Genomic DNA, 21,092 nt, shown 5'->3' on the forward strand with positions numbered 1-21,092 from the left:
ATTGCACTGATTGCAATATTTTTGATTTGGCATTTTTGCTGTTGTTTATTATATACAATTTCCTGGGTTTCAATTCAAAACTTTATACTGAATAAAAAATATCAGTTGGGTTCAGCAGTATGATTTGTGTGTGTGTATGTGTGTTAATATTTTTGGCTTTGGTATTTATATAAAATTTCCTGGGTTTTAAATCTAATCTCTATGCTTATCTTATGACAGGTTGTAAAGCCAATAGCTCACAAGTGGAAAAAGAGAATAAATATTCATTCACACTGACCTTCCGCAAATACCTGCACGAACATGCATATCTAGAATAGTAATAACCTTGTTATGTATTGATTTTTGTATAACAGGCTGGGACAAATATAAGCTTGACTCTAAATATGAGTAGATTACAACAAATATCAGATTTTATATTGTTCAATATGAATATTTAAACCAAACAGGCCTGTAAGTATGAGAAGCACTGTATCAACACATCTATTCTCCTCAGTCACTCTCACAATACTGGCTGATGCAATTTTTTTTGTTTGCAGGCAAAGCTTCCATACTCAGGAATTTCTGTAAGGACCGGCGCAGAAGAGAAACATGCAAAGCAAAAATCAATACTACCGTCTCGGGAATTGTACACACTGACACAGAGGTGAAACATGCAAACATATAATATAAAAAATAAGAGAGTCACGGAGCAATTCTAGAGGATCTCTGCATATTGCATTGTTTTAATATTGGATATAAAAGTTGAGGCTGGTGCCCAATTGAACTTAAACTGGAAGTAAATATGTGTGTGTGGGTATGGGTTTTTGGCTTAATTTCAGGCATAGCCAAAAAAATATCAATTTTTGACAAGTTTATGGACAAAAATCTGGCTGATGCAACTTTTGTAAGTATGGGGAAATCAATCTGAGGAGGCTCTTCCTTTCACAAAAAATTCCCGAGGGCATTTTTACAAAAATCTTGGATTAGGCAGAGTTCCACACTAGAGCAAAAAGCTCATATGCTCATGTTGAGCTAGTTTTAAGTATAGCCAAACCTGCTTGAGGGGAGCTCTTCCTTTTCTGAGTTTATAATAGTATCAATACAACTACTTGTACGTTTTTTAACTTGCCGCTACTCATCTCCACGAGGTCACTTTGCCAGAGGTCGTCGATTCCCTTGGTTACCACCGCTAAACGTTCGTAGTTGCGGCGTGCAGGTTTACGTAATTCTTCGACGATGGCTTGCCTAGACATTTTTTTTAGAGATTACGTTTGAAGAGAAGCACGAGCGTGATGGGATTCAAAGAGGGTGGCACCTCGCTCGTGTTTTGAATGATCAGCTTATCACCGGCACTCACGTCGAAAACTGTAAGATCTTCGTCTTCGTGTATTTCATATATGTTGCGCGTTTCGTTCCAACGTGCCAGAGGAATGTTTCCTGCTTTCTGGACACCACGATTCGATATCAAGGTCATGGTGGGAACGCTAGCTTTTCTGCCGTGAGACCAGTACGAAAATTCGTTTATCTGAATCGTGCCATCGAGGAGAAACTTGTAGTACGGATGATAAGGATGTAACATGTACAGTTTGTTACCTTCGACGAACGTGGAGATTCTCTGTTGATTGGGTACGCTGTTGATTTCGATGGCTTGCAAGGTGAACAATTTGGCGATTTTAGTGTCGACGCTGAGCAGATTACTGTGAACGTGTCCAAGTTTATTTTCAATGGGCAACAAATGCTCGACTATGGTATCCGTTACGGCAGAAAATGACTGTTTGATTTTCACTTCCACGTTCAACTGCTTGTAGTTTTCGTTCCGTTCTTGCAACTTGGCACCGAAAGAGGTCAGCGTCGATTCCTGCGTGGATTCCAGCACTCCGACTTGATCTCTGATGTTGACGACAATGTTCTGAAGGTTCTCAACTTGATTCAATTTCGAACTTTTCTCGGTAAGATCGTTCACGATGCTTCGCATCTCTGTAAACTGCGTGTGAAGATCCGTGACGCTCTGCGAAGTGGGCAAGGTCGACACCAGCGAAGTAATTTCATCTCGAATCTGTTCCACGTTTGCCGTTTCCGTTTCTAGTCGTTTCAGCATTCGAGATATGTTCCTTTTCAAAGCGTGTAATTCTTTGGAGGTGGGTAGATTGGCCACGGTACTTTCGAGATCGCTCAATGAACTTTTGATGTCGCTCGAATCGGATAATGCCGTCACCGCCGTTTTCAATTTTTCCAAATCTTCCTTCGAAGGCACGCTCGTCCGTAACGATTCCAAGTCACCCTGTATGTTGTCGAGTACGTGATGAAAATGAGCAAGGTTCGATTCGACGTTCAAATTTTCTAAATATTCGATCTTCTGCTGAACCGTGCTTAACGTGTCTTGAATGCTCGTCAACGCGCTTGCTTGAACGTGAATATTTTTAATTTCTTCGTTGATCAACTCCAAAGACGCCTGAAGCGTAGCAATGGTGGTTTGAATGTGTTCGAAATCTTGATCAGCCTCCAATTGAATTTTTATGTTCGCAACGCTTTTACTGATGACCTGCATTTCGTCTGACGATGGTAGGTTCGTCATGGTATCTTCCAAAGTCTGTAACTTGGATTTAATTTCTTCCAACGTGCTGGTGAATTATTCTTGTAATTTGGAAACCACGACAGGCAAGCGTTCTACGTCGTTATCATTCACGACGGTTTGAAGTTCAGAGAAATTCTTTTCGATTGCGGAAGTTCGTTCTTCGATTTCGAGTTTCAATTTTTCCAAATCTTTCGATTGAAATTGCTGTAATTTGGCCAAATCATTTTGAAGCGAATCCACGCTCAACTGTATATTTTGAACGTTGTCGTAAGAAGGTACGTCAACATAATTTTTTATGAACGTTTTCAGTTCGGAATCGATTTTCAGAATAGGATCGAGACATTGCGTTTGAAGCGTAGCGATCTCCGACTCTAAACTTTTGTTTAAGGTCTCCTGCAAAGCGATCAAATCGCTCCTCAACTTTTTAACTCGAGCATCCAGCATGAGAATCTCTTCTGCGTGGTCTACACGCTTGGTGTGGCCGAAAATGTCGTTAGGCATTTTGTTAACGGTTATTTATAATAGGATAGACGATTCGTAATTCTACGAAGAGAGGAATGAGTTTGTCGTAATCTCCGAGGAGTTCCACGTAAAGACAATCTCCTGCAGACACATCGTACGCCATGTTAGAAAGTACCTTGTCGTGCTTCATTCGAAAAATATTCTTGCCGCTAGAAATTTTGATTTTTCGCCCTTCATTTTCCGGATTCACGGTGATCCGAAGTTTCCCGCCGATCGGAATTTCGTAAAAATGTAAATTGTTGTTGAAGACGTAAAAGTTTTTACCCACGTCCTCGTCCAATTTTCTCCAAATGCTGTTGAGGTGAATGATCAACAGGCCGTTGAGTTTAGATAACATGGAAGGTAGATCTGTCGTGCGGTGTACAGTTTCCATGATGATCTGTTTTCGGAAACCAAAAAGATTCATTGTCCTTGCTATTTATTTATTGTGTATGTGAGACAGTTAGTTTTTTTTTTATTATTTTAGTTATAGTTATTTAAGTTTATTTTTTTTTCATTTGCATTGCCTACAATTTTTACTAATTTCTAAACGATAGTGTCCCCAAGGCAACGTGTGGATTCCACAAGACAAAATACATCTTTTATCGTCATGCGGATCCAGCGCAATTTTCTTAACTTTGTTTGTGGTAAGCACGTGGTCTACGCTTTGTATCCTTGTCTCCAAACGTAGAATCCTCGACTGTGAGTAGAGACAATTGATGTAATCCTCGAACACAAGCTTGTTTTTCACGGTATTTTACCAACACCTTTGGCTTTTTTGGTGATGCTGGTTTCTGTTTTCACCACATACATTTTGGAACGTAAGCCGGCGAACTCCAGAATAATTTCTCCGTTGCATTCATCCTTCATTTTACCAAGCACTTTTTTATTGCGAGAAGGGAGATCAAATCTGTTTGGTTGAGGGAAGGAAGATGTGTCGAAATGATAAATGATTTTCGGTTGTTTCAAATTGTTGTAGAGGTCAGATGTCTGTACGGAATAAATAAAACTGTCCGTGTCCGTGTACAAAAGTGTTATATTTTCATTATAGAAGGGTTTCATGACATTATAATGAAATTCAAACATATGCAGTTTAGATAAATCCAAAACCGTCGACCCCACGTAGATTGGTTTGTTGAACTTGATTATTTTTTTATCCATCACAAACAGGGCCAGGTTTTCATCATATATATTTCGTGATTTGAATGTCGGCGATGCTATCAATTTTCTACATTTATTTGAATCGGGAACTAATCTCACGTCCACATGCTTCCTGACATTCTCCATTGTTTTTCCGTAAACAGCATTATTCATGAGTTTAAAAAAATCTTTATCTAAATCTGACGTGGCGCGTGTTCTATGATACGTATTTTTTTCAATGTAAGGTTTTAACCACTCGGAATGTTTGAATTTCATTATTCTTCTCACATTTATTACTTGAACTCCCTTCTCAATTAAGAATTGAAGATTTTTGTAATGGAGAACGTATCTCTCTTTCCTATCCAATGTTAACAGAAGCTTACGTTGATTTGAATCAGGCGAACATTTTAGTTCGGGTGCAGGAGGTAGATCTTTGAAGTAATCGTGTAGATGGTCGGGGAAATCGAGGTCCACCTCTATAAACAAGCCAAATTCACAGTCGTTGAAATTATTAATGTTAATGGAAGTGGTATCCACACATTCGAACCCGCCGTAAGGAAGTTTATGTATCATAGCATGTCCGTATAAATTATTTGCATCCACATAAAATATGTATTTCGATTGTTCATTATTATCGTATTCTTCTGTCATGTGAACGTTATTTGCTTTTGCATGTCTCTGTACGCATTGCACCATTCCACCTCGTATCCCCCTCTCGATAAAATATAACATGTCCACGTCCGGTATCAATTCGAGTTTTATTTTTGTCTGTAATAACATGGCAGACCACGCTAAACCCGAGAGACCGTAAAAATATGCAGGATCTAATTTGTAAATATTCGCCGACGTTTTCCTGAATGCTTGAAAAACATCCGCGAGTATTGTCACGTCCAGTTTTAAGTAGGCATCGTGATAATCGCCGAGTGTCCTACATCCTAATTTGTCCCACATCCGTTGCGCGTGTTCGTATTCATCGTCCGTGATTCCTTTCTCTCTGAGTCGACTGTAAAATTCTTTTTGAGGTGGAAGAGTGTCGTCGTTAAATTTAGAATTATCACTAACGTATTTATATGGATAAATACCTTTACGTCTAATCATTTCTATGTCTACGGTGGGAAAATTAGCTCTCGTTATTCTAAATTGTTCAGGCGAAAGTTTGCTTGCAAGAGCGTCCAAGCTCGCAGATAAAAATCTGTAAGAATCTAAAAATCTCATCTCCACAGTTTCGTTTGTTCCCGGAATCAATACTCGTTTGCTGACACTGATGTACCTTTTTTCATTCTCTGCTAGAATATTTATTTTTTGTCTATCATATCCAAGATTCCGTATTAAGAGATGGAAGTCGTAACCGCTGGCATTATGAAGTTATATGCGGACAAACGTAGGTTTTTGGATCTTTAGATTACACGTGTTACAGATTCCACCGATGTAGTTTCCGGTGAAGTGATTATGGTGAAATACTTTCCGGTTCTCGTCGGTGAAACGTTGATCGCACACCGGACACGTACGTTTCAATGTTATTGTGAGATTGAAGTTCATCGCTGGATAATGGAAGCATTGGTTTCGATTCGCGTAAGAGGCTGCCAATGGTCTCAACCTCTTCAACCATCTTTTCAAAAAAATGTTTGATTACGTCTGGTCCTCGGTAAACATATGGTTCATCTATCCTATCCTGTCGCACGACAACGTATCCAAACTCGAGGCTTCGTGCAACTGATACGGTGTTGTGGAAGAAAGTTCGGGGTCTGGTTCGCAGTACGACAACGGTTTGAGAAAAGACTCAAAATCAGCAATGATGATTGCGGGATGCTCCAACAATGCCTTATGCATCCTAAATTCTTCGATCTCTTTTGATTTCGGCATCAACATGCAAGTCGGTCTGTTGTCACCGCAATAAATTTTATGTTCGGCAAGTTTCTCGATAGCAATCTGACGTCCGGTGTAATTTCGATAATTGGATTGTTTTCGATCGTCGAACGTGGTTAGGCATCTCGGGCAAACTTCGATGTTGTTTGCATGCTTGGTTGATTGACTTCTGACCAAGCGTGATAATGAACGAATGAGACAGTAATGGTGAACACTGTCGTTTGAAATTAGAAGAAGATTAATCACACGAGCATCATCATCGTCGACATCGCTTATCCTGACGGGATGCACGACATGTTTATCCAACGTATAGGAATACACGTTGATGATTAAGCGTTTTCCTTCTGCATCTCGTGCTCGTGTTTTGAATTTTGATATATCAGAAATGGTCACCGGGTATTCGATGCCAGACATTGCATTTTCCAGTTCAGGTTCATGCTGCTTGTAATGATAAACCTGTTCTGGATTATTTGACCAATGAATCGGGTGAAGTTCCGCCAACACACACCAAAGAAAACACTTGTTATCGCTGTTCTGTATATTTAACACAGCCCTCTTGTGTTGAATGTTCGGTGGAAGAGGAACGTAGCTGGATGCGCGAAGAGGCGAGAATCGGTTCACGTAAACAGTTAACGTGTGAGGACTTCCACACAGAGACCATCCCGACCCTTTAGCCTCGAAATCGTCATGTTTCTTAACCAACTCATTGGTAACTTTATAATAGAAGTTGTCTAAATTTTCGACGTCAGCAAAATAAAGAGTCTGGTTTTTTGTACGATGATAAAAAATACTCGTTGTGCCATCAACTTTCTCGTATTCAGAAAACAGAAAAACGTATACTTTTATAGAGTTGTTTTCAAGTTTATATTTTAAAATATTTAGTACAGATGTTTTCGTTTCATCCAAGAAACTAAGGATGTCACGGTCTGGTTCTGACTTAATTGAAAAATCCTGGATTTGGTCGTTTCGCTACATCTTGCCCTGTGCTTGCTAATATTAGTTTTAGATATTAATTTTTCGCAAGTAACCCATTCGATCAAACTGGTGGATTCCATTATGCTTTCTCAGATCACACAAACCAAAAAAGAAAGTTAAAATAAATATAACGATGGAAATTTTTTAAGGTATGTTTCTTATAGAGGGATGGAATGCAAAAACTCACAATCAACCCAAAATTCAATGAGATTCTATTTACTAGGAAAAGTACTTAAAATACTTTCAAACTTAAGATAATTGATAGAATATAGCTTAAAAATATGTTAAAGGACAATAGTTGTAATTACGATAGAATTTTCAGCTATGTTATGTATATAGAATTTTACGGGGCGAAATAGAAAACGCACGATCACGTCAAAATTCAATCTGGTCGAAATTACTATGAAAAACCACGTGAAACACCTTTGAACTTGAAATAATAGATGGTATGTAGCTTCAAAGAAAGTTAAATACCTATTTTTTTTACAAAAACGAGGAGCGCTGCGACAGGACGTCCGTACTCTTCGGCTGCTCTCACGAGACTGACTGATCTGCAGTGTATGCCGTCTTATATAATAAAAGCGCGGACCGTATTGAAAACACCAGTAATAATTAACCAATCAGAAGACGCCACGTTAGATATGACTCATCACATTACGTCATAACTTCTTGCAACATGTTGTGTAATAGTTTTCTCCCTTATAGTTAATACAACGAAGGGCATTAGATATGAGTCATCACAATATTACGTAATAACTTGTCGCGCAATCAGAAGATATGAGTCATCACATTACGTATTTTTTTATCTAATCAGAAAACACAAAAAAAATACTCGAAAACTAGCTAAATTTACTCAAGCTTTTATTTTTCATGAACACACAATGTCAAGAGCATCTACCTCTAGCGCAGGTTGCTTGTTGCTGATATATTACAACTTACAGACTGATAAGAGCTTATGCAAGAGCACCCTGCTTGGCGAGCTGTAGAAGCCACAATTACCTAACCTATTTTTTTAAATATATTTGTAAAATCCATCTAATGTCTGAATTTAAAAAAATATATATTATATTTGTTAACTGTTTAAGGAAAATTTTTGCAAAATACCCCGACAACGTTTCAGCTACTAGGACCTCATTACCATGAGCCTAATCCTAGTAAGCCACATACACACCTGTTCTTCGTATCGCATATGCTAGTAAGTCAGATGACATCATGGGAGAATCACATTTCCCCCAATGAGCCCACCACAACAAACGTCGCACATGCTAGAAGAAACAGGATCAGGATATTTTATGCTAAATTTACGGCTGCCTGTATGCAGTTATAGGCAAATCATTAAAAGAGCGCTCTAATATACAATGATTTTTCCTACCATGTACCCTAACATACAATTTAACATAGCAAGTAAAATTTCGATTCGTCTATATATACCCAACAAAACTCAGAAACTGTCATACGCGAGAGCTAATATTTTGCAACAACTATAATTATCCAACACTAGCAACAAGAACAAAAAAATTATATCAATTACTTGTATACTATTAATTAGTAACTTTAGATAATATTAATCATTAGTTTTCAGTCGTAATTAATTTTAAAAAACAATTAATAACATGTTAGGTGCTGATAACCAAGTGCAAAAAGCATTGTACACACAAACAAAGCACCACTTAGTTCACAAAACATGTATAACAGATGGTAGATAGTTACATGGTTCTAGTTAGGATGATGATTTTTTGGTTTGTTGGATAGGGGTTGAAGAAGACTATTTGTTGTAGTGACCACAGTATTGTTTTTTTGTTGTTGTTTTTTTGTGTTTTTCTGTTCCCTTACGAGAATTAATATAGGTTGTCATAGAACCCTCCAATTCATGACTTAGCAAAAAATCTGTTTGCGGATTCGTCATGTACACCTATACGTGAGAAAAAGTATGAATAGAACCTATGCTCGGAAATCGAAAATGGCGACCGGAAGTGGGGTTATCTTGGAAACGGTAAGACTTACGAAAAATCTGTTTGCGGATTCATCACGTACGCCTATACGTGAGAAAAAGTATGAATAGAACCTATGCTCGGAAATCGAAAATGGCGACCGGAAGTGGGGTTATTTTGGAAACTGTAAGACTTGGGAAAAATCTGTTTGCGGATTCATCACGTACACCTATACGTGAGAAAAAGTATGAATAGAACCTATGCTCGGAAATCCAAAATGGCGACCGGAAGTGGGATTATCTTGGAAACGGTAAGACTTAGGAAAAATCTGTTTGCGGATTCATCACGTACGCCTATACGTGAGTAAAATGTGAATAGAACCTATGTTCCGAAATCCAAAATGGCGACAGGAAGTGGGATTTTCATGGAAACGGTAAGACTTAGGAAAAATCTGTTTGCGGATTCATCACGTACGCCTATACGTGAGTAAAATGTGAATAGAACCTATGTTCGGAAATCCAAAATGGCGACCGGAAGTGGGATTATCTTGGAAACGGTAAGACTTAGGAAAAATCTGTTTGCGGATTCATCACGTACGCCTATACGTGAGTAAAATGTGAATAGAACCTATGTTCGGAAATCCAAAATGAGATCTTGAAAAGTCCGCAGGTGCCGATTCACTTTCCCGGTTACCAGTGCGTGCAGAAGATAGCGTCCGAAAGTCATCTGGAATTCGACGTGACGACTCAGTTCAACAACATACAGTTCGACATGCCAGATTTCGTGATTGTACTCTTTCAGACCGGACGCGATAACGATCAGGAAAAAGATTCCAGCAAATTCGACGACTCCAAGATCAAGAATGTTTATCTCAAGAATGGACGCAACGAAGTGTTCCCGCGCGAGAATTACAACCTCGACATGACCAAAGATGATTATCTAAAACTTTACGAAGCTTACACCACTTACAAGCCCGTGACCGAGGGAAACGTCGACATGTACTACACGCCCAGCGAATTCAAAACCCACAGGCCGATGTTCGTCATCAACACGACGAAGAGGAAGCAGGTGGTGGTCAACGATCGAACCAACATCAAGATCGTCTGCGAGTTCCACGACGCGCTGCCCGAGGATACCGTGTGCAACGTCATCCTGGTCGCCGAGAAGTCCTTCGCGTACGACGTGAAGAACGAGAGGGTGACGGAACAGTTTTAAAAAATTCTACACATACTAAAAAAAATCAACAAGATTATATAAAATATGTGAAAAAAAACTTTAAAATACTGAAACAAACGGAGTCCAATATAAGTTAGTTCGGTGCGCAAATAAAAAAAAATAATAGGATAAGTTATATCACTGAAGATCGTAAAAAAAATCGTAAGATAGGTTAAGTTATATCACCTAAGATCGTCGCATTCGTACCAAGTATGAGTGGGAAAAAAGGGAAATTTCACTAAAACATCGCTAAACGCTAAAACATCGACAAAAAATTGTCAAAATATGTCAAAAACTGATATTCAATTGATAAAAAAAGAGGGAAAAGAAGGGCTCGTACCAAGTACGAGGTGGGATAAAAGGGAAATTTTACTAAAACATCGCTAAACGCTAAAACATCGACAAAAAATTGTCAAAATATGTCAAAAACTGATATTCAATTGATAAAAAAAGGAGGATAAAAAAGGGCTCGTACCAAGTACTACTTTGATACAACCAATTAGCACTACTGAGGCACGTGTCGATTTAAGTCCACGGAGGCACGTGTCGATTTAAGTCCACGGAGGCACGTGTCGATTTAAGTCCACGGAGGCACGTGTCGATTTAAGTCCACGGAGGCACGTGCCGATTTAAGTCCACGGAGGCACGTGCCGATTTAAGTCCACGGAGGCACGTGTCGATTTAAGTCCTCGGAGGCACGTGTCGATTTAAGTCCACGGAGGCACGTGTCGATTTAAGTCCACGGAGGCACGTGTCGATTTAAGTCCACGGAGGCACGTGTCGATTTAAGTCCACGGAGGCGCGTGTCGATTTTAGTCCACGGAGGCGCGTGTCGATTTTAGTCCACGGAGGCGCGTCTGGATTTTAGTCCACGGAGGCGCGTCTGGATTTTAGTCCACGGAGGCGCGTCTGGATTTTAGTCCCCGAAGACACGTATGGATTTTAGCCCCCGGAGGCGCGTATGGATTTTAGCCCCCGGAGGCGCGTATGGATTTTAGTCCCCGGAGGCGCGTATGGATTTTAGTCCCCGGAGGCGCGTGTCGATTTAAGTCCACGGAGGCACGTGTCGATTTTAGTCCACGGAGGCACGTGTCGATTTTAGTCCCCGGAGGCACGTGTCGATTTTAGTCCCCGGAGGCGCGTATGGATTTTAGTCCCCAGAGGCACGTGTCGATTTTAGTCCCCGGAGGCACGGGTCGATTTCTGTCCCAGGAGGTATGTGTTGACTTTGGTTATTGTAAGAGGCTTGACCCCGTATAATGTGACGGGTGCAAATAACCCCAGTACCGACGCACCCAAAAGTTTTCATTACGTTTGTTTGATCAAAGTCTATTTTCTTTTTCTTCCAGAGGTCGGCGCCTCGATGCCAGACCAGGCCTTCACCATGGCCGAAGCTCTGTGTGATGAGCCGGACTTCAGCACCTTCGAAAACAAATCAGGATTGGCCGAGGACATGAAGTTCCTTGCCAGCATGCCCGAACTCTGTGACGTTACTTTTCTGGTGGGGGAGACGAGGGAACCCGTCTGCGCCGTCAAGGCTGTGTTGGCTGCACGAAGCAGGTAAAGTTGTTTTTTCGTTTCTTCTTTTGATTTTTTTTTGCTTTGATTATTTTACGTCGTTTTTGTGCCTCTTGAGTTAATCACGACACTGTATGTAAATGATGGATGATGAGTAGAACTAGAATTTGTATGTAATTACATATTCTATTCCTTTCTACATACATGCCTTGAAAACGAAAATGTTAACAAATTGTGTAACCGACATCATTTTGCATAAGTTTTATGTTACATATTTTTACATATTTTCCAGAATATTACATATTTTGCTAATTTACTTTACATAAAACAACATATTTCGGCAATTTTTTCCTATCATGATCTTTTTTCCTATATTTTCTATCTCTGGAACATGATGAAGAAAATTTGTATCTCATGTGATGTCATATTTTCTAATCAATGAGATGCATAGTGCATACGGTCTCCTAAAATTGACTGCCAAGTCGAAAGACAGGCTGAAAAATAACAAAAAACGAACTGTTATTTATCGAAAATGCTGGAGTTTCTCCCCCCCCCCCTTTCTGGTTACATATTTTCGTTTTCCTTTTAGGTTTAGGCAAAGCACCTAGAAACTAGGCATAGGTGGACAAGAAAGCTACTTTCCTGTACGTAGAGATTGATTGATTTGGTGGTTTAAGTCCACGTTATGCACAGTAAGGCTAATCGGGACTGAACGTACAGTTTAAAGTGGGATCCGAACCACTATGTGCCTCCACCGGGCTGTACGTAGAGAGTTGCACAATATCCCTTGTTCAAAAAAGTACAAAAGTAGCTATGTATTTTCATTCGATTGTTCTTTCTGCACACGCTTTTTTTTACAATTTGTTTCGAAAGTTACGAAGAGCTCTCGTACATATTTTAACATTCTACAATAATTTGCAATGTGAAAAGTAATGAATAGTTGACAAAATTGGTTTCATAAATATGTGCAAGTTGCTGTGCTTTTTTGAGTTTATAAATTTGATACAAAGTTTAATTTAAACAACTTATGTCTTTAAAATTACGTTGAATATGTTCAAATCAAATAAATATCTAGTAGAATTCTTGAAATTGCTTGGATACTAGACTATTATTAATATTACATATTCTATAATAGTACATATTTAGCTACATATCCTTTTGATAATACATATTTAGGTACATATTTTATCATATTGTTACATATTTATGTACATATTTTATACTTTGGTATTATATCAAAATCCGGGCTCTAATGATAAGACATGCCTAGGGTCCGTATTAGGTTCTACTCACCACCCTACTCCGGAGAGCAGCAGTCCACTCTTCTTACTGAGCCGAATGTTTAGACTTGCCTTACGTTTCTGGTTGTTTTGTTAGTGTATCCACAAGAAACACAAAATTGAGGAAGCCATCAAAACTCAACATAATCTTATTTGTAATAGAATTCTGCTAGTCATAGACGCACCCAGGATTTTTTTTATTGGGGATGAATCAACCAAATGGAAAAAATATTAGTCTGCCAGAACATCTCTAAGAGAAAAAAAAATGATGAGGTTCTTATTCTCAAGCAACAGCTTTTGTGCGGGATGAATTGATGGTCTTATATCTGAAAATTATACAAGGATAAGAAATTGTCCACTATATTTTTTTTTAAAAAAAAGTAGTTTGCTACATAACATGATGCCCCAATAGGGGGTTCTGACCTACATAACCCCCTTCAATAGAATGTGACAACAAAGAACAGTCGCAATTGACCAATAAAAGGTTTAACAAAAGTAAATGCATTAGTGAATCAAAATATGCATAAAGTATTTATAACTTATACAAAATATTTAAATGCTAGTGCTTCATAGAAAAGAACGCAGGAAGTGCATCAAAAATGTATCAATTGATGCATTAAAGTAAAGCTCGACATAGTGATTAAAGGCTAATTCTCGCTTTCAACATTTGATGCACCTTGTCGTTACCTTTACAAATGATTAAAAAAATACATCAAACTGTAAACCTGATTCTTGACCAAGTACCAAGACACACACTTCAGTGCATCAATACATTTGATGCATTCAGTTTCCTGCGTGAAATGTCATTTTACTTAAGTACAATTTCCATCTCGCTGGTTGAGCTCGCTCAAAGATTGTCAGTTTAATTCCGAGGCTTTTCTCTATTCATTTCATCTAATCATCATTCATCCTCATCGTCGTGATTATTATAAAAGGGACAGACTAGCGATGTAAGATAATATTTAGGAAATGCAAACTGTATCAGTTCTTCATTAAATATTCGTATTCTATTCCTGCCGACCTCTCGGCGGAGTGGTTAGTACAGCATACTACGACGCCAGGGTCCCGGGTTCGAATCCCGGGATGGGTGTTCTGTGCGAGTGTCCCTTCATCAATTTCATCATATCATCATCCATCCTCATTCACGTTCTGCTACCATTGCATGTTGTAACGTAGAGTCTGATACTATAATGAGCGTTATGAACAGGATGGATCATTGCAACCCATTGCCTTTGCATCACGAAAAAGAACTTCTTTGGAACGTAGGCAATCGATTTATGAAGCAGAGTGTAGTGCCATTGTCTATGGGTTTAAAAAAAATGAAATTAATTTAACCTGTAAACCCTTCACCAACAGACAATCAAGCACTCTCATGGCTCCTCCAGCATCCTGAACTGCACGGAAAGTTTGGTACGTTAATTTTGTATCTGCCGCGCATTTCTTACGTCACCCAGAACACTGCGGACTGCCAAAGGTGGCAGAAAAGCGAAGTAAAATAAACCGAATCAACCAATCATATTCACTTCCCAATGAGCCCAAGTGATACGTAGGCTGTTGACGAGCGTATTAACGGTGTATAAATATGTTATAACGTTAATGATTCATTCCTCGAGTTCATTGTCCTGGGGGAAGGGGGGCATACGATTGAATCGATATATCCAGGATGCGGAACCACTTACACTAAGTGCAAGGTGATGGCGACGGTTTCAAATTTCATAGATTTTTGTGGTTGGTGCAAAACGTTAGCTGAATGTGTTTTAAGATATTTTGTTACAAATAGCCTGTTGTGTTCCAGCAAAGAGCTCTTTCGTGACAGAACCGAATGATAAAACACTTGACAACTTTAGATGCATGCAAATTGAAGGCATTTGTACAGATAAGTATGTCGGTTATTTGAATTTATTAAAAAATATTTACTTATAATGTAAGGCTTTCCTATTTGGCATAAAATCGAATGATATTCTATACCACTAATATTTCAGTATAATAATTGAAGTTGATGTGAAATCTGTTTAATATCTTAAAGCATTCTTTAATTTTGTCACATTTCAAGACCAACTGGGCCGAAAATATTTAAGAAGTACTAAGGTAAGATGTTGGAAAGATATTCAAATTAACATCAAACGGTAATTTAAAAGGTGTACTGTTTTATTTGTTCGACGCACAAATACATACGCCTTTGTCAAGAGCATAGCCGTAAATAAGGGATAATTTAAAGAGTCCAAACCCCTCGCATTGGTTTAGTAAACATTTAGCATTAAATGTATGATCAAATGAACAGCATTTCAAAATTATTCAAAATACTACACTGGTTGGAAAGGTTTTGCAAGTTATTTTAATATCACACATAGGCACACTAAATAAGATTTTTTTTAAAAAAAAAGGCCTACCTCTAATAACGATAAATTTAAAACAATATTTGTAAGTTAATATATGAACGAATGTATGTGAAGCTGATATTTACATCCATGCTTAGAGAGAAACTTTTATTCGTTATAATTTGAAATAATTTATTAATAAGAAATAATAACTTTTGAATTTCTACCATCTTTGGGCAGTAAGTTGAACCCCACTCATTATATCTGTATTCTATACGAGCCATAGTCAAGGGCAAAGAATGATTTTAAAATGTTGCAGTATATGAGAAGTTGCAAAACAATTAAGATTGAAACTATAATAAACAAACAAATCCTGTGAACAATGGAAGTTCAACGCTAATTGTAATGTTTAGATTTAGATTTTTCTTCCATTCTCCCCTCCTTGTTGTATATTTAGAAAAGTAAAGTCTGATTCAATAAAACTATATATCTACATTTGGTCAAAAGCCTGGGAAAAATCTTATAGTTTCGGATATACTTAAACTAGTAAAAATTGTAATGAAGGTAAGGTCCTATTATTTCAGCATCATTAATGCTTGTCAAACGTCCTCTGTATGAAAGCATAAATCAGTCTCTAGCTTCTTTTCTTTTTGTCATTTTTCTTCACATTTCCTTAAAACAACAAAAATATACATTTTGCATTAATATACAAACGGGCTATCAACCTCCAAAAAATCTTGTTCAAATCTACAACTTCGGCATGAACACAAAATCTCTTACTTCGAATTAACGGACTCGAAGCAGACTGGCCCTAGGTGGGTACGGGGTCTAGGGCATACAATATATGCATAGCCTACAACCAAAGTATTCTATAGGCCTGAAAAAATCACATTTTGGTTTCTCAGTCTGAAGTGCATGTGTCTTACACAATCACACAATTAATTTATATATTTCTTATTACCTAAGAGCAATAAGCACAACATGTTTAAGGTTAAATCCAAGAATTAAGTGAGGTTAATAAAAGTTTCCAAATTATTGTTTCCTTTAATTTCAGATGCCCTACTGCACGTTCATTATATTTAATTTACTAAATCGGGTGTTCAATATCAAAAAATTATATCACATCAAAGTGGCAATATCATATCCAACACCAACAACATTCTCTATCATATTTTTATTTTTTTAATTTCCATTGAATTTTAACGCTGTAGTGAATTTATATTGTTCCATGTAGGAAATAATATTTTTACTTAATGCTTTCATTCTATAATTAAACGAATACTACATATTTACTTTGTTTAGATCATGATTTCAATAGTTATGGATATTTTAAGTGTGTCAAAACAATACAAGATGTCAGTAAAAATCAGTTGCCCGAGTTGCCTCTTCCCTAGGGCTTAACCCTGTGAAAGCCTCTCCCTAAAGTTTTTTGACAATTCTATGCTATTTTTGAGAGTTCCCTCATGACATAAAAAAATATATACATGTGTATATACACTCCCATTAAAACGTTTGGAATATTGTTATACTAGAAAATAGGTGATAGACACGGCCTTGGAATTCAACAACACATGATATCTGTCTGGTGGACGTTCTTGTCTATTCATCGACATATGCCACTGTGCCTATTACCTATTGCCAAACATAATAACATTCCAAACTTGTTGTGCCTAATATAACAATATCAGATAATCTTAGGAATATTTGATAATTCCACAAGTGTTGTGTAAGAGTTATCATTTATTAATGTTTTTATAAGTGCAGAAATAGTATACACTTATTATTTTATATTCTAAAATATACAATAACAACTATTGTTTGTTAGGTAGTGCTTCCAAGGTCCTTCCTATGTTATTATTGTTGTTACTAATTTGCATCTCTCGGAAATGATAGTAACATGGACAATATTACTGTTCGGTCTTCCGTTTGAAACAGTTTTTAATCATTATTCTGCTTGTTATGTTTTCTTCGACTGTTTAATTCGCAGAGTATTTTATAAAGTACTGTACCAGGATCTGAGTCCACAGAAGAAGAAAGAGCCACAGACGCGGGAACACAAGATCCGACTGTTCCTCAAACGGAGTAGCGAGCCGCTGCTAAATCTTCAAAATGCAGCTTCTCAGGTAGGTGAATCTGTCTACCATCTTTCCCGTGTGTTCATCTTGTCGGAGGAATTATACGTCACGAATTTGTGTCGTGGGGATAGAATATTAGGCTATTACTTTGGTGCACGAATATGTATCAGTGTTTCGAATCTACCTAAGGGAACGTCCTTTTCTTTTCCAGTGTAACTGAATTTGCAGTTACTTTAAGAACTCTGTATCGTTAGTTCTGCGAAGAACTTCGGAATTATGGGGAGAATGGATGATATTCAACTTGACATCATCACGCAGTGCACTTTGGGAAGAAACAGCATGAAGTAGGGCAAACAGATTCACGCCTGTTAAGGAAAGCGTACGAGAAGCCTTTATACAGCGAGAAATTTGCTAATTTTATAGGTACATATTCCTTACATGATCATGATAATCATACCCTGAATCACTTTGACAATGCACATAAGCACAATGCATATACGGCATGTTTCAACGCAAGATGTGATCTGTTTTCCCTAAATATGGCGGCGGAGCGTGATTTCGCGCAATGAATTATGGGGGAAGTTGTTCGCTGAATATCCATTGAATATGACACCTCTTTTCCTGCTCATTTGCCATCTCTGCACATGGAAATAACCTACATTACCAATAGTGTCCCAAAACTCTGTTTCAACATGTTACATTTGTGACTAAATAAGTCAACACTAGAAACTAACTGGAAAAATAACTAAGTTACTTTTCAACGTGAGTAACTTAATGAGTTATTGTTCTAAGTGAATAGCTGTAACTCAGTTAAGTTTCAAAATTAATAACTGTAACAGAGTTAAATTTCAAAATCAGCATCAATAACGTAGTTTCTTTTCAAAATCATTTACTTAACTGAGATGCTTTTCTTAATGAAAAAAATGGAACTAAACTAAATTTCCAATTAAGTAATTGTGACAAACTCATTTTAAAACGTAACGCCGTTAGTTACGATTCAAAACGAGTTACTGTAACCGAGTAACTTTTAAACGTAACATTCCAAACACTGATATGTATTAGTGTCAATTTTTTATTGTCTGAAAGTAAACTCTTTACAGAACACTCACTAAGTATTTTTTAGTAAATTATTAAGGTGTCCACTGCTTTTATTCTAACGTAACAGTAATAATAATGGTAATAATACATATTTGGTCACATGTTAATAGATAGAATAATATGACGCTATACGAGATTAAAATATCTTTCCGCATTAAAGTTGAATATCTTTATAAATCTGTTTCCCAGTTTAGATATGTTGTGTTTGGAACAACTTGTTTTCATCTTAAACCAAAGCAGCAGAAAATCAACCATTGTACAAATGGAAAAAGAAAATTATATCGCTTTAACAGAAGGATATTTTGTGAAGTATTAACTTTTATCTAATTTCAACATGTCTACATTATCTTCAGACAGATAATGATATACGAACTGTAAGCAAACACTGACAAAGATTACTTAGAGGTTGATATATATAAGATTGTGTAGGAATATATTTATAATTAGCTATTTAACTTTTTACTTTGACTTATTGAAGAAAACTATATGCAAATCTACATTGATGTAAAGAAGCAGTAGAAAGGAAGTATGGATCAGAGTAACTGAATTTGTGAAAGTGGTGACTAGTTCCAACTTTTCCATGAAGGTTAAATACGAAACAAAGCAGTATATTTTATGAGTATATTCTTGTTCTGGTTGTTAAATGTAGAATTGAAGGCTGTGGCGTCTGTTGCATCTTTGAGAAGCTGTGTTGTTTGATTGAGAATTGTGCATTCGTTATGTGACGTCATTGTTCTGGTCAATGTTTGTGTGCGTCTGCATGTGTGTTTATACGTGCGCTCAGTGGCAAATCCGCGTTTGGAAAATAGTTGCAGTGCTGCTTTCGTAGGAACTCGAAAAGTTTCTACTCTTGGCCTGAAAATTTAAATATCACAAGGATCAAATGAAAACCTTAAAAGTCCAATAATAATTGTAGGACATATTGTATACAGCTCAAATTTATAAGATATCAACTGTTATTTACAAATCTACCTCAAAGCTGCAACACAATCAAGTGAGTTTCAAAACGCCATTTTTGTTATTTTAAAGTCGGCGCCTCATATACACACTTGCAACAGTGAAGAGGAGTGGTTTCCTGCCCTCTGTCAGCCTAAAACTTACAGAAATTTCTGGGCAAATGAAAATTCAATATCTCTGTTCATGCTTACCACACCAACAAGTTTACTATTGGAGGAGAAAGTTCGACAATGGCCTCAGTTCGCAGGCAGATGGGTGGAAAGGCCTTCACAGTGGCTCAAGTGACTGCACGTGGACCCCCAAAGACTTATTCTGCCTGAGCTACGCAGGCACTAATTCAAAATTGTCAGTCAAACGGGAAGATTTAAAAAAATCACAAAAAATAGAGAGAGCAAATATTAGTAATTTTTTAACATGAATGTAATGTACATGAGTTGAAATTGCTAGTGTACCTAAAAAATGTTCATTATTTGAATATGGTGTCAGTAAGATGGCGTCCTTGGTTTTGCACATATTGTCGGAGTCTCAGAGTAATTCGCCCATGACGTTGCGAGAGGCAGTCAAACTGGAAGATTTCAGGAATGGCTGGCGGGCGTGGTTGTGGTGGGGGAGGGGGTATGAGAGTGGGGGGCTACTTTTTCGAAAATGAACACTGTAACGGTAAACGCTGGACGTTATGCTGACATGTTGGTAACTTTTTTCCTCCCTGCCCTCGATGACTATGAGCCAGATGAAGAAACACTCTTCCAGCAAGATGTTGCAAGTAGCCATACTGCCAGAGTGTCCATGGATGTGCTTAGACTCCCTTTCCTTGTCGTCTCATCATCAGATTCGACGATATTCCATGACCTGCCCGTTCACCCGACTTGCCGGCTCCTGACATTTTTTCTTTGGGGTTACCTCAAATCCAAAGTATTGAAGGACAACCCTCCAAGAACCAGGGATGATTTGAAGGAGCGAATTCGGCAAGAGATCCACAACATTCCGTTGGAGATGCTATGCAACGTCATGGGCGAATTTACTCTGAGACTCCGACAATATGTGCACCACCATAGACGCCATCTCACTGACACCATATTCAAGAAATGAACATTTTTGAGGTACACTAGTAATTTCCACTCATGTACAGTACATTCATGTTCAAAAAATAAATAATATTTGCTCTCTCTATTTTTTGTGAATTTTTTTAATCTTCCCGTCTGACTGCCTCACCCTGTATACACATATCAGTAATAGGTGCGTGCTAGAATGCAGCAAACTTGTGCAACCCTACACATATAAGAATCTAATAGATAAGAAACAAAAACAAATTAAGGTTATCATTTGAATCTCCATTGTATATTAAGAAGTCTTGACTGTAGAAGCGAAATATCAATTATTTGTATGTCACTATTAATTCCTCAAATTGAATCAGTTTAAAATTTCAAACTTGTAGTCTTCTATGTGGTCTTTCGATGTACCTACTACATTACTATAATTGTGCACATTTTTTTTACATGCAGAAAAACATTTGAGTAGTATACATTTTGTATTTTCACACCACTGGAGATAGCTATACTTCAGAAACAGCTACAGTAGGATATGTCACTGAGCACCTAGTATATACGCCTGCAGAATGATAAAATAGTTGAGTAACGATAGTTTAACGTGTTGTCTATTTATTC

At 37.6% G+C, this 21,092-nt stretch overlaps 2 protein-coding genes across 5 annotated transcripts in view; one reads left to right on the top strand and one right to left on the bottom strand.

Moving 5' to 3' along the window:
* Positions 1-21,092, top strand: part of gprs (speckle type BTB/POZ protein) — a 352,627-nt gene that overhangs the window by 250,663 nt on the left and 80,872 nt on the right. For all 4 annotated transcript variants that reach the window (XM_083120268.1, XM_083120267.1, XM_083120269.1 and 1 more), the window contains exons 2-3: positions 11,532-11,742; positions 17,286-17,421. In XM_083120268.1, coding sequence (XP_082976394.1) covers positions 11,546-11,742; positions 17,286-17,421 — 333 coding nt within the window. In that variant the 5' untranslated portion in view covers positions 11,532-11,545. The remainder of the gene's footprint in view (positions 1-11,531; positions 11,743-17,285; positions 17,422-21,092) is intronic.
* LOC145986365 (alpha-amylase-like) overlaps positions 1-21,092 on the bottom strand; it is a 307,352-nt gene that overhangs the window by 237,104 nt on the left and 49,156 nt on the right. The gene's annotated exons all lie outside the window — the stretch shown is intronic.

Source organism: Lepisma saccharinum, chromosome 4 (assembly GCF_977018435.1).
Source record: "Lepisma saccharinum chromosome 4, izLepSacc3.1, whole genome shotgun sequence".
In the NCBI taxonomy this organism is placed as follows: domain Eukaryota; kingdom Metazoa; phylum Arthropoda; class Insecta; order Zygentoma; family Lepismatidae; genus Lepisma; species Lepisma saccharinum.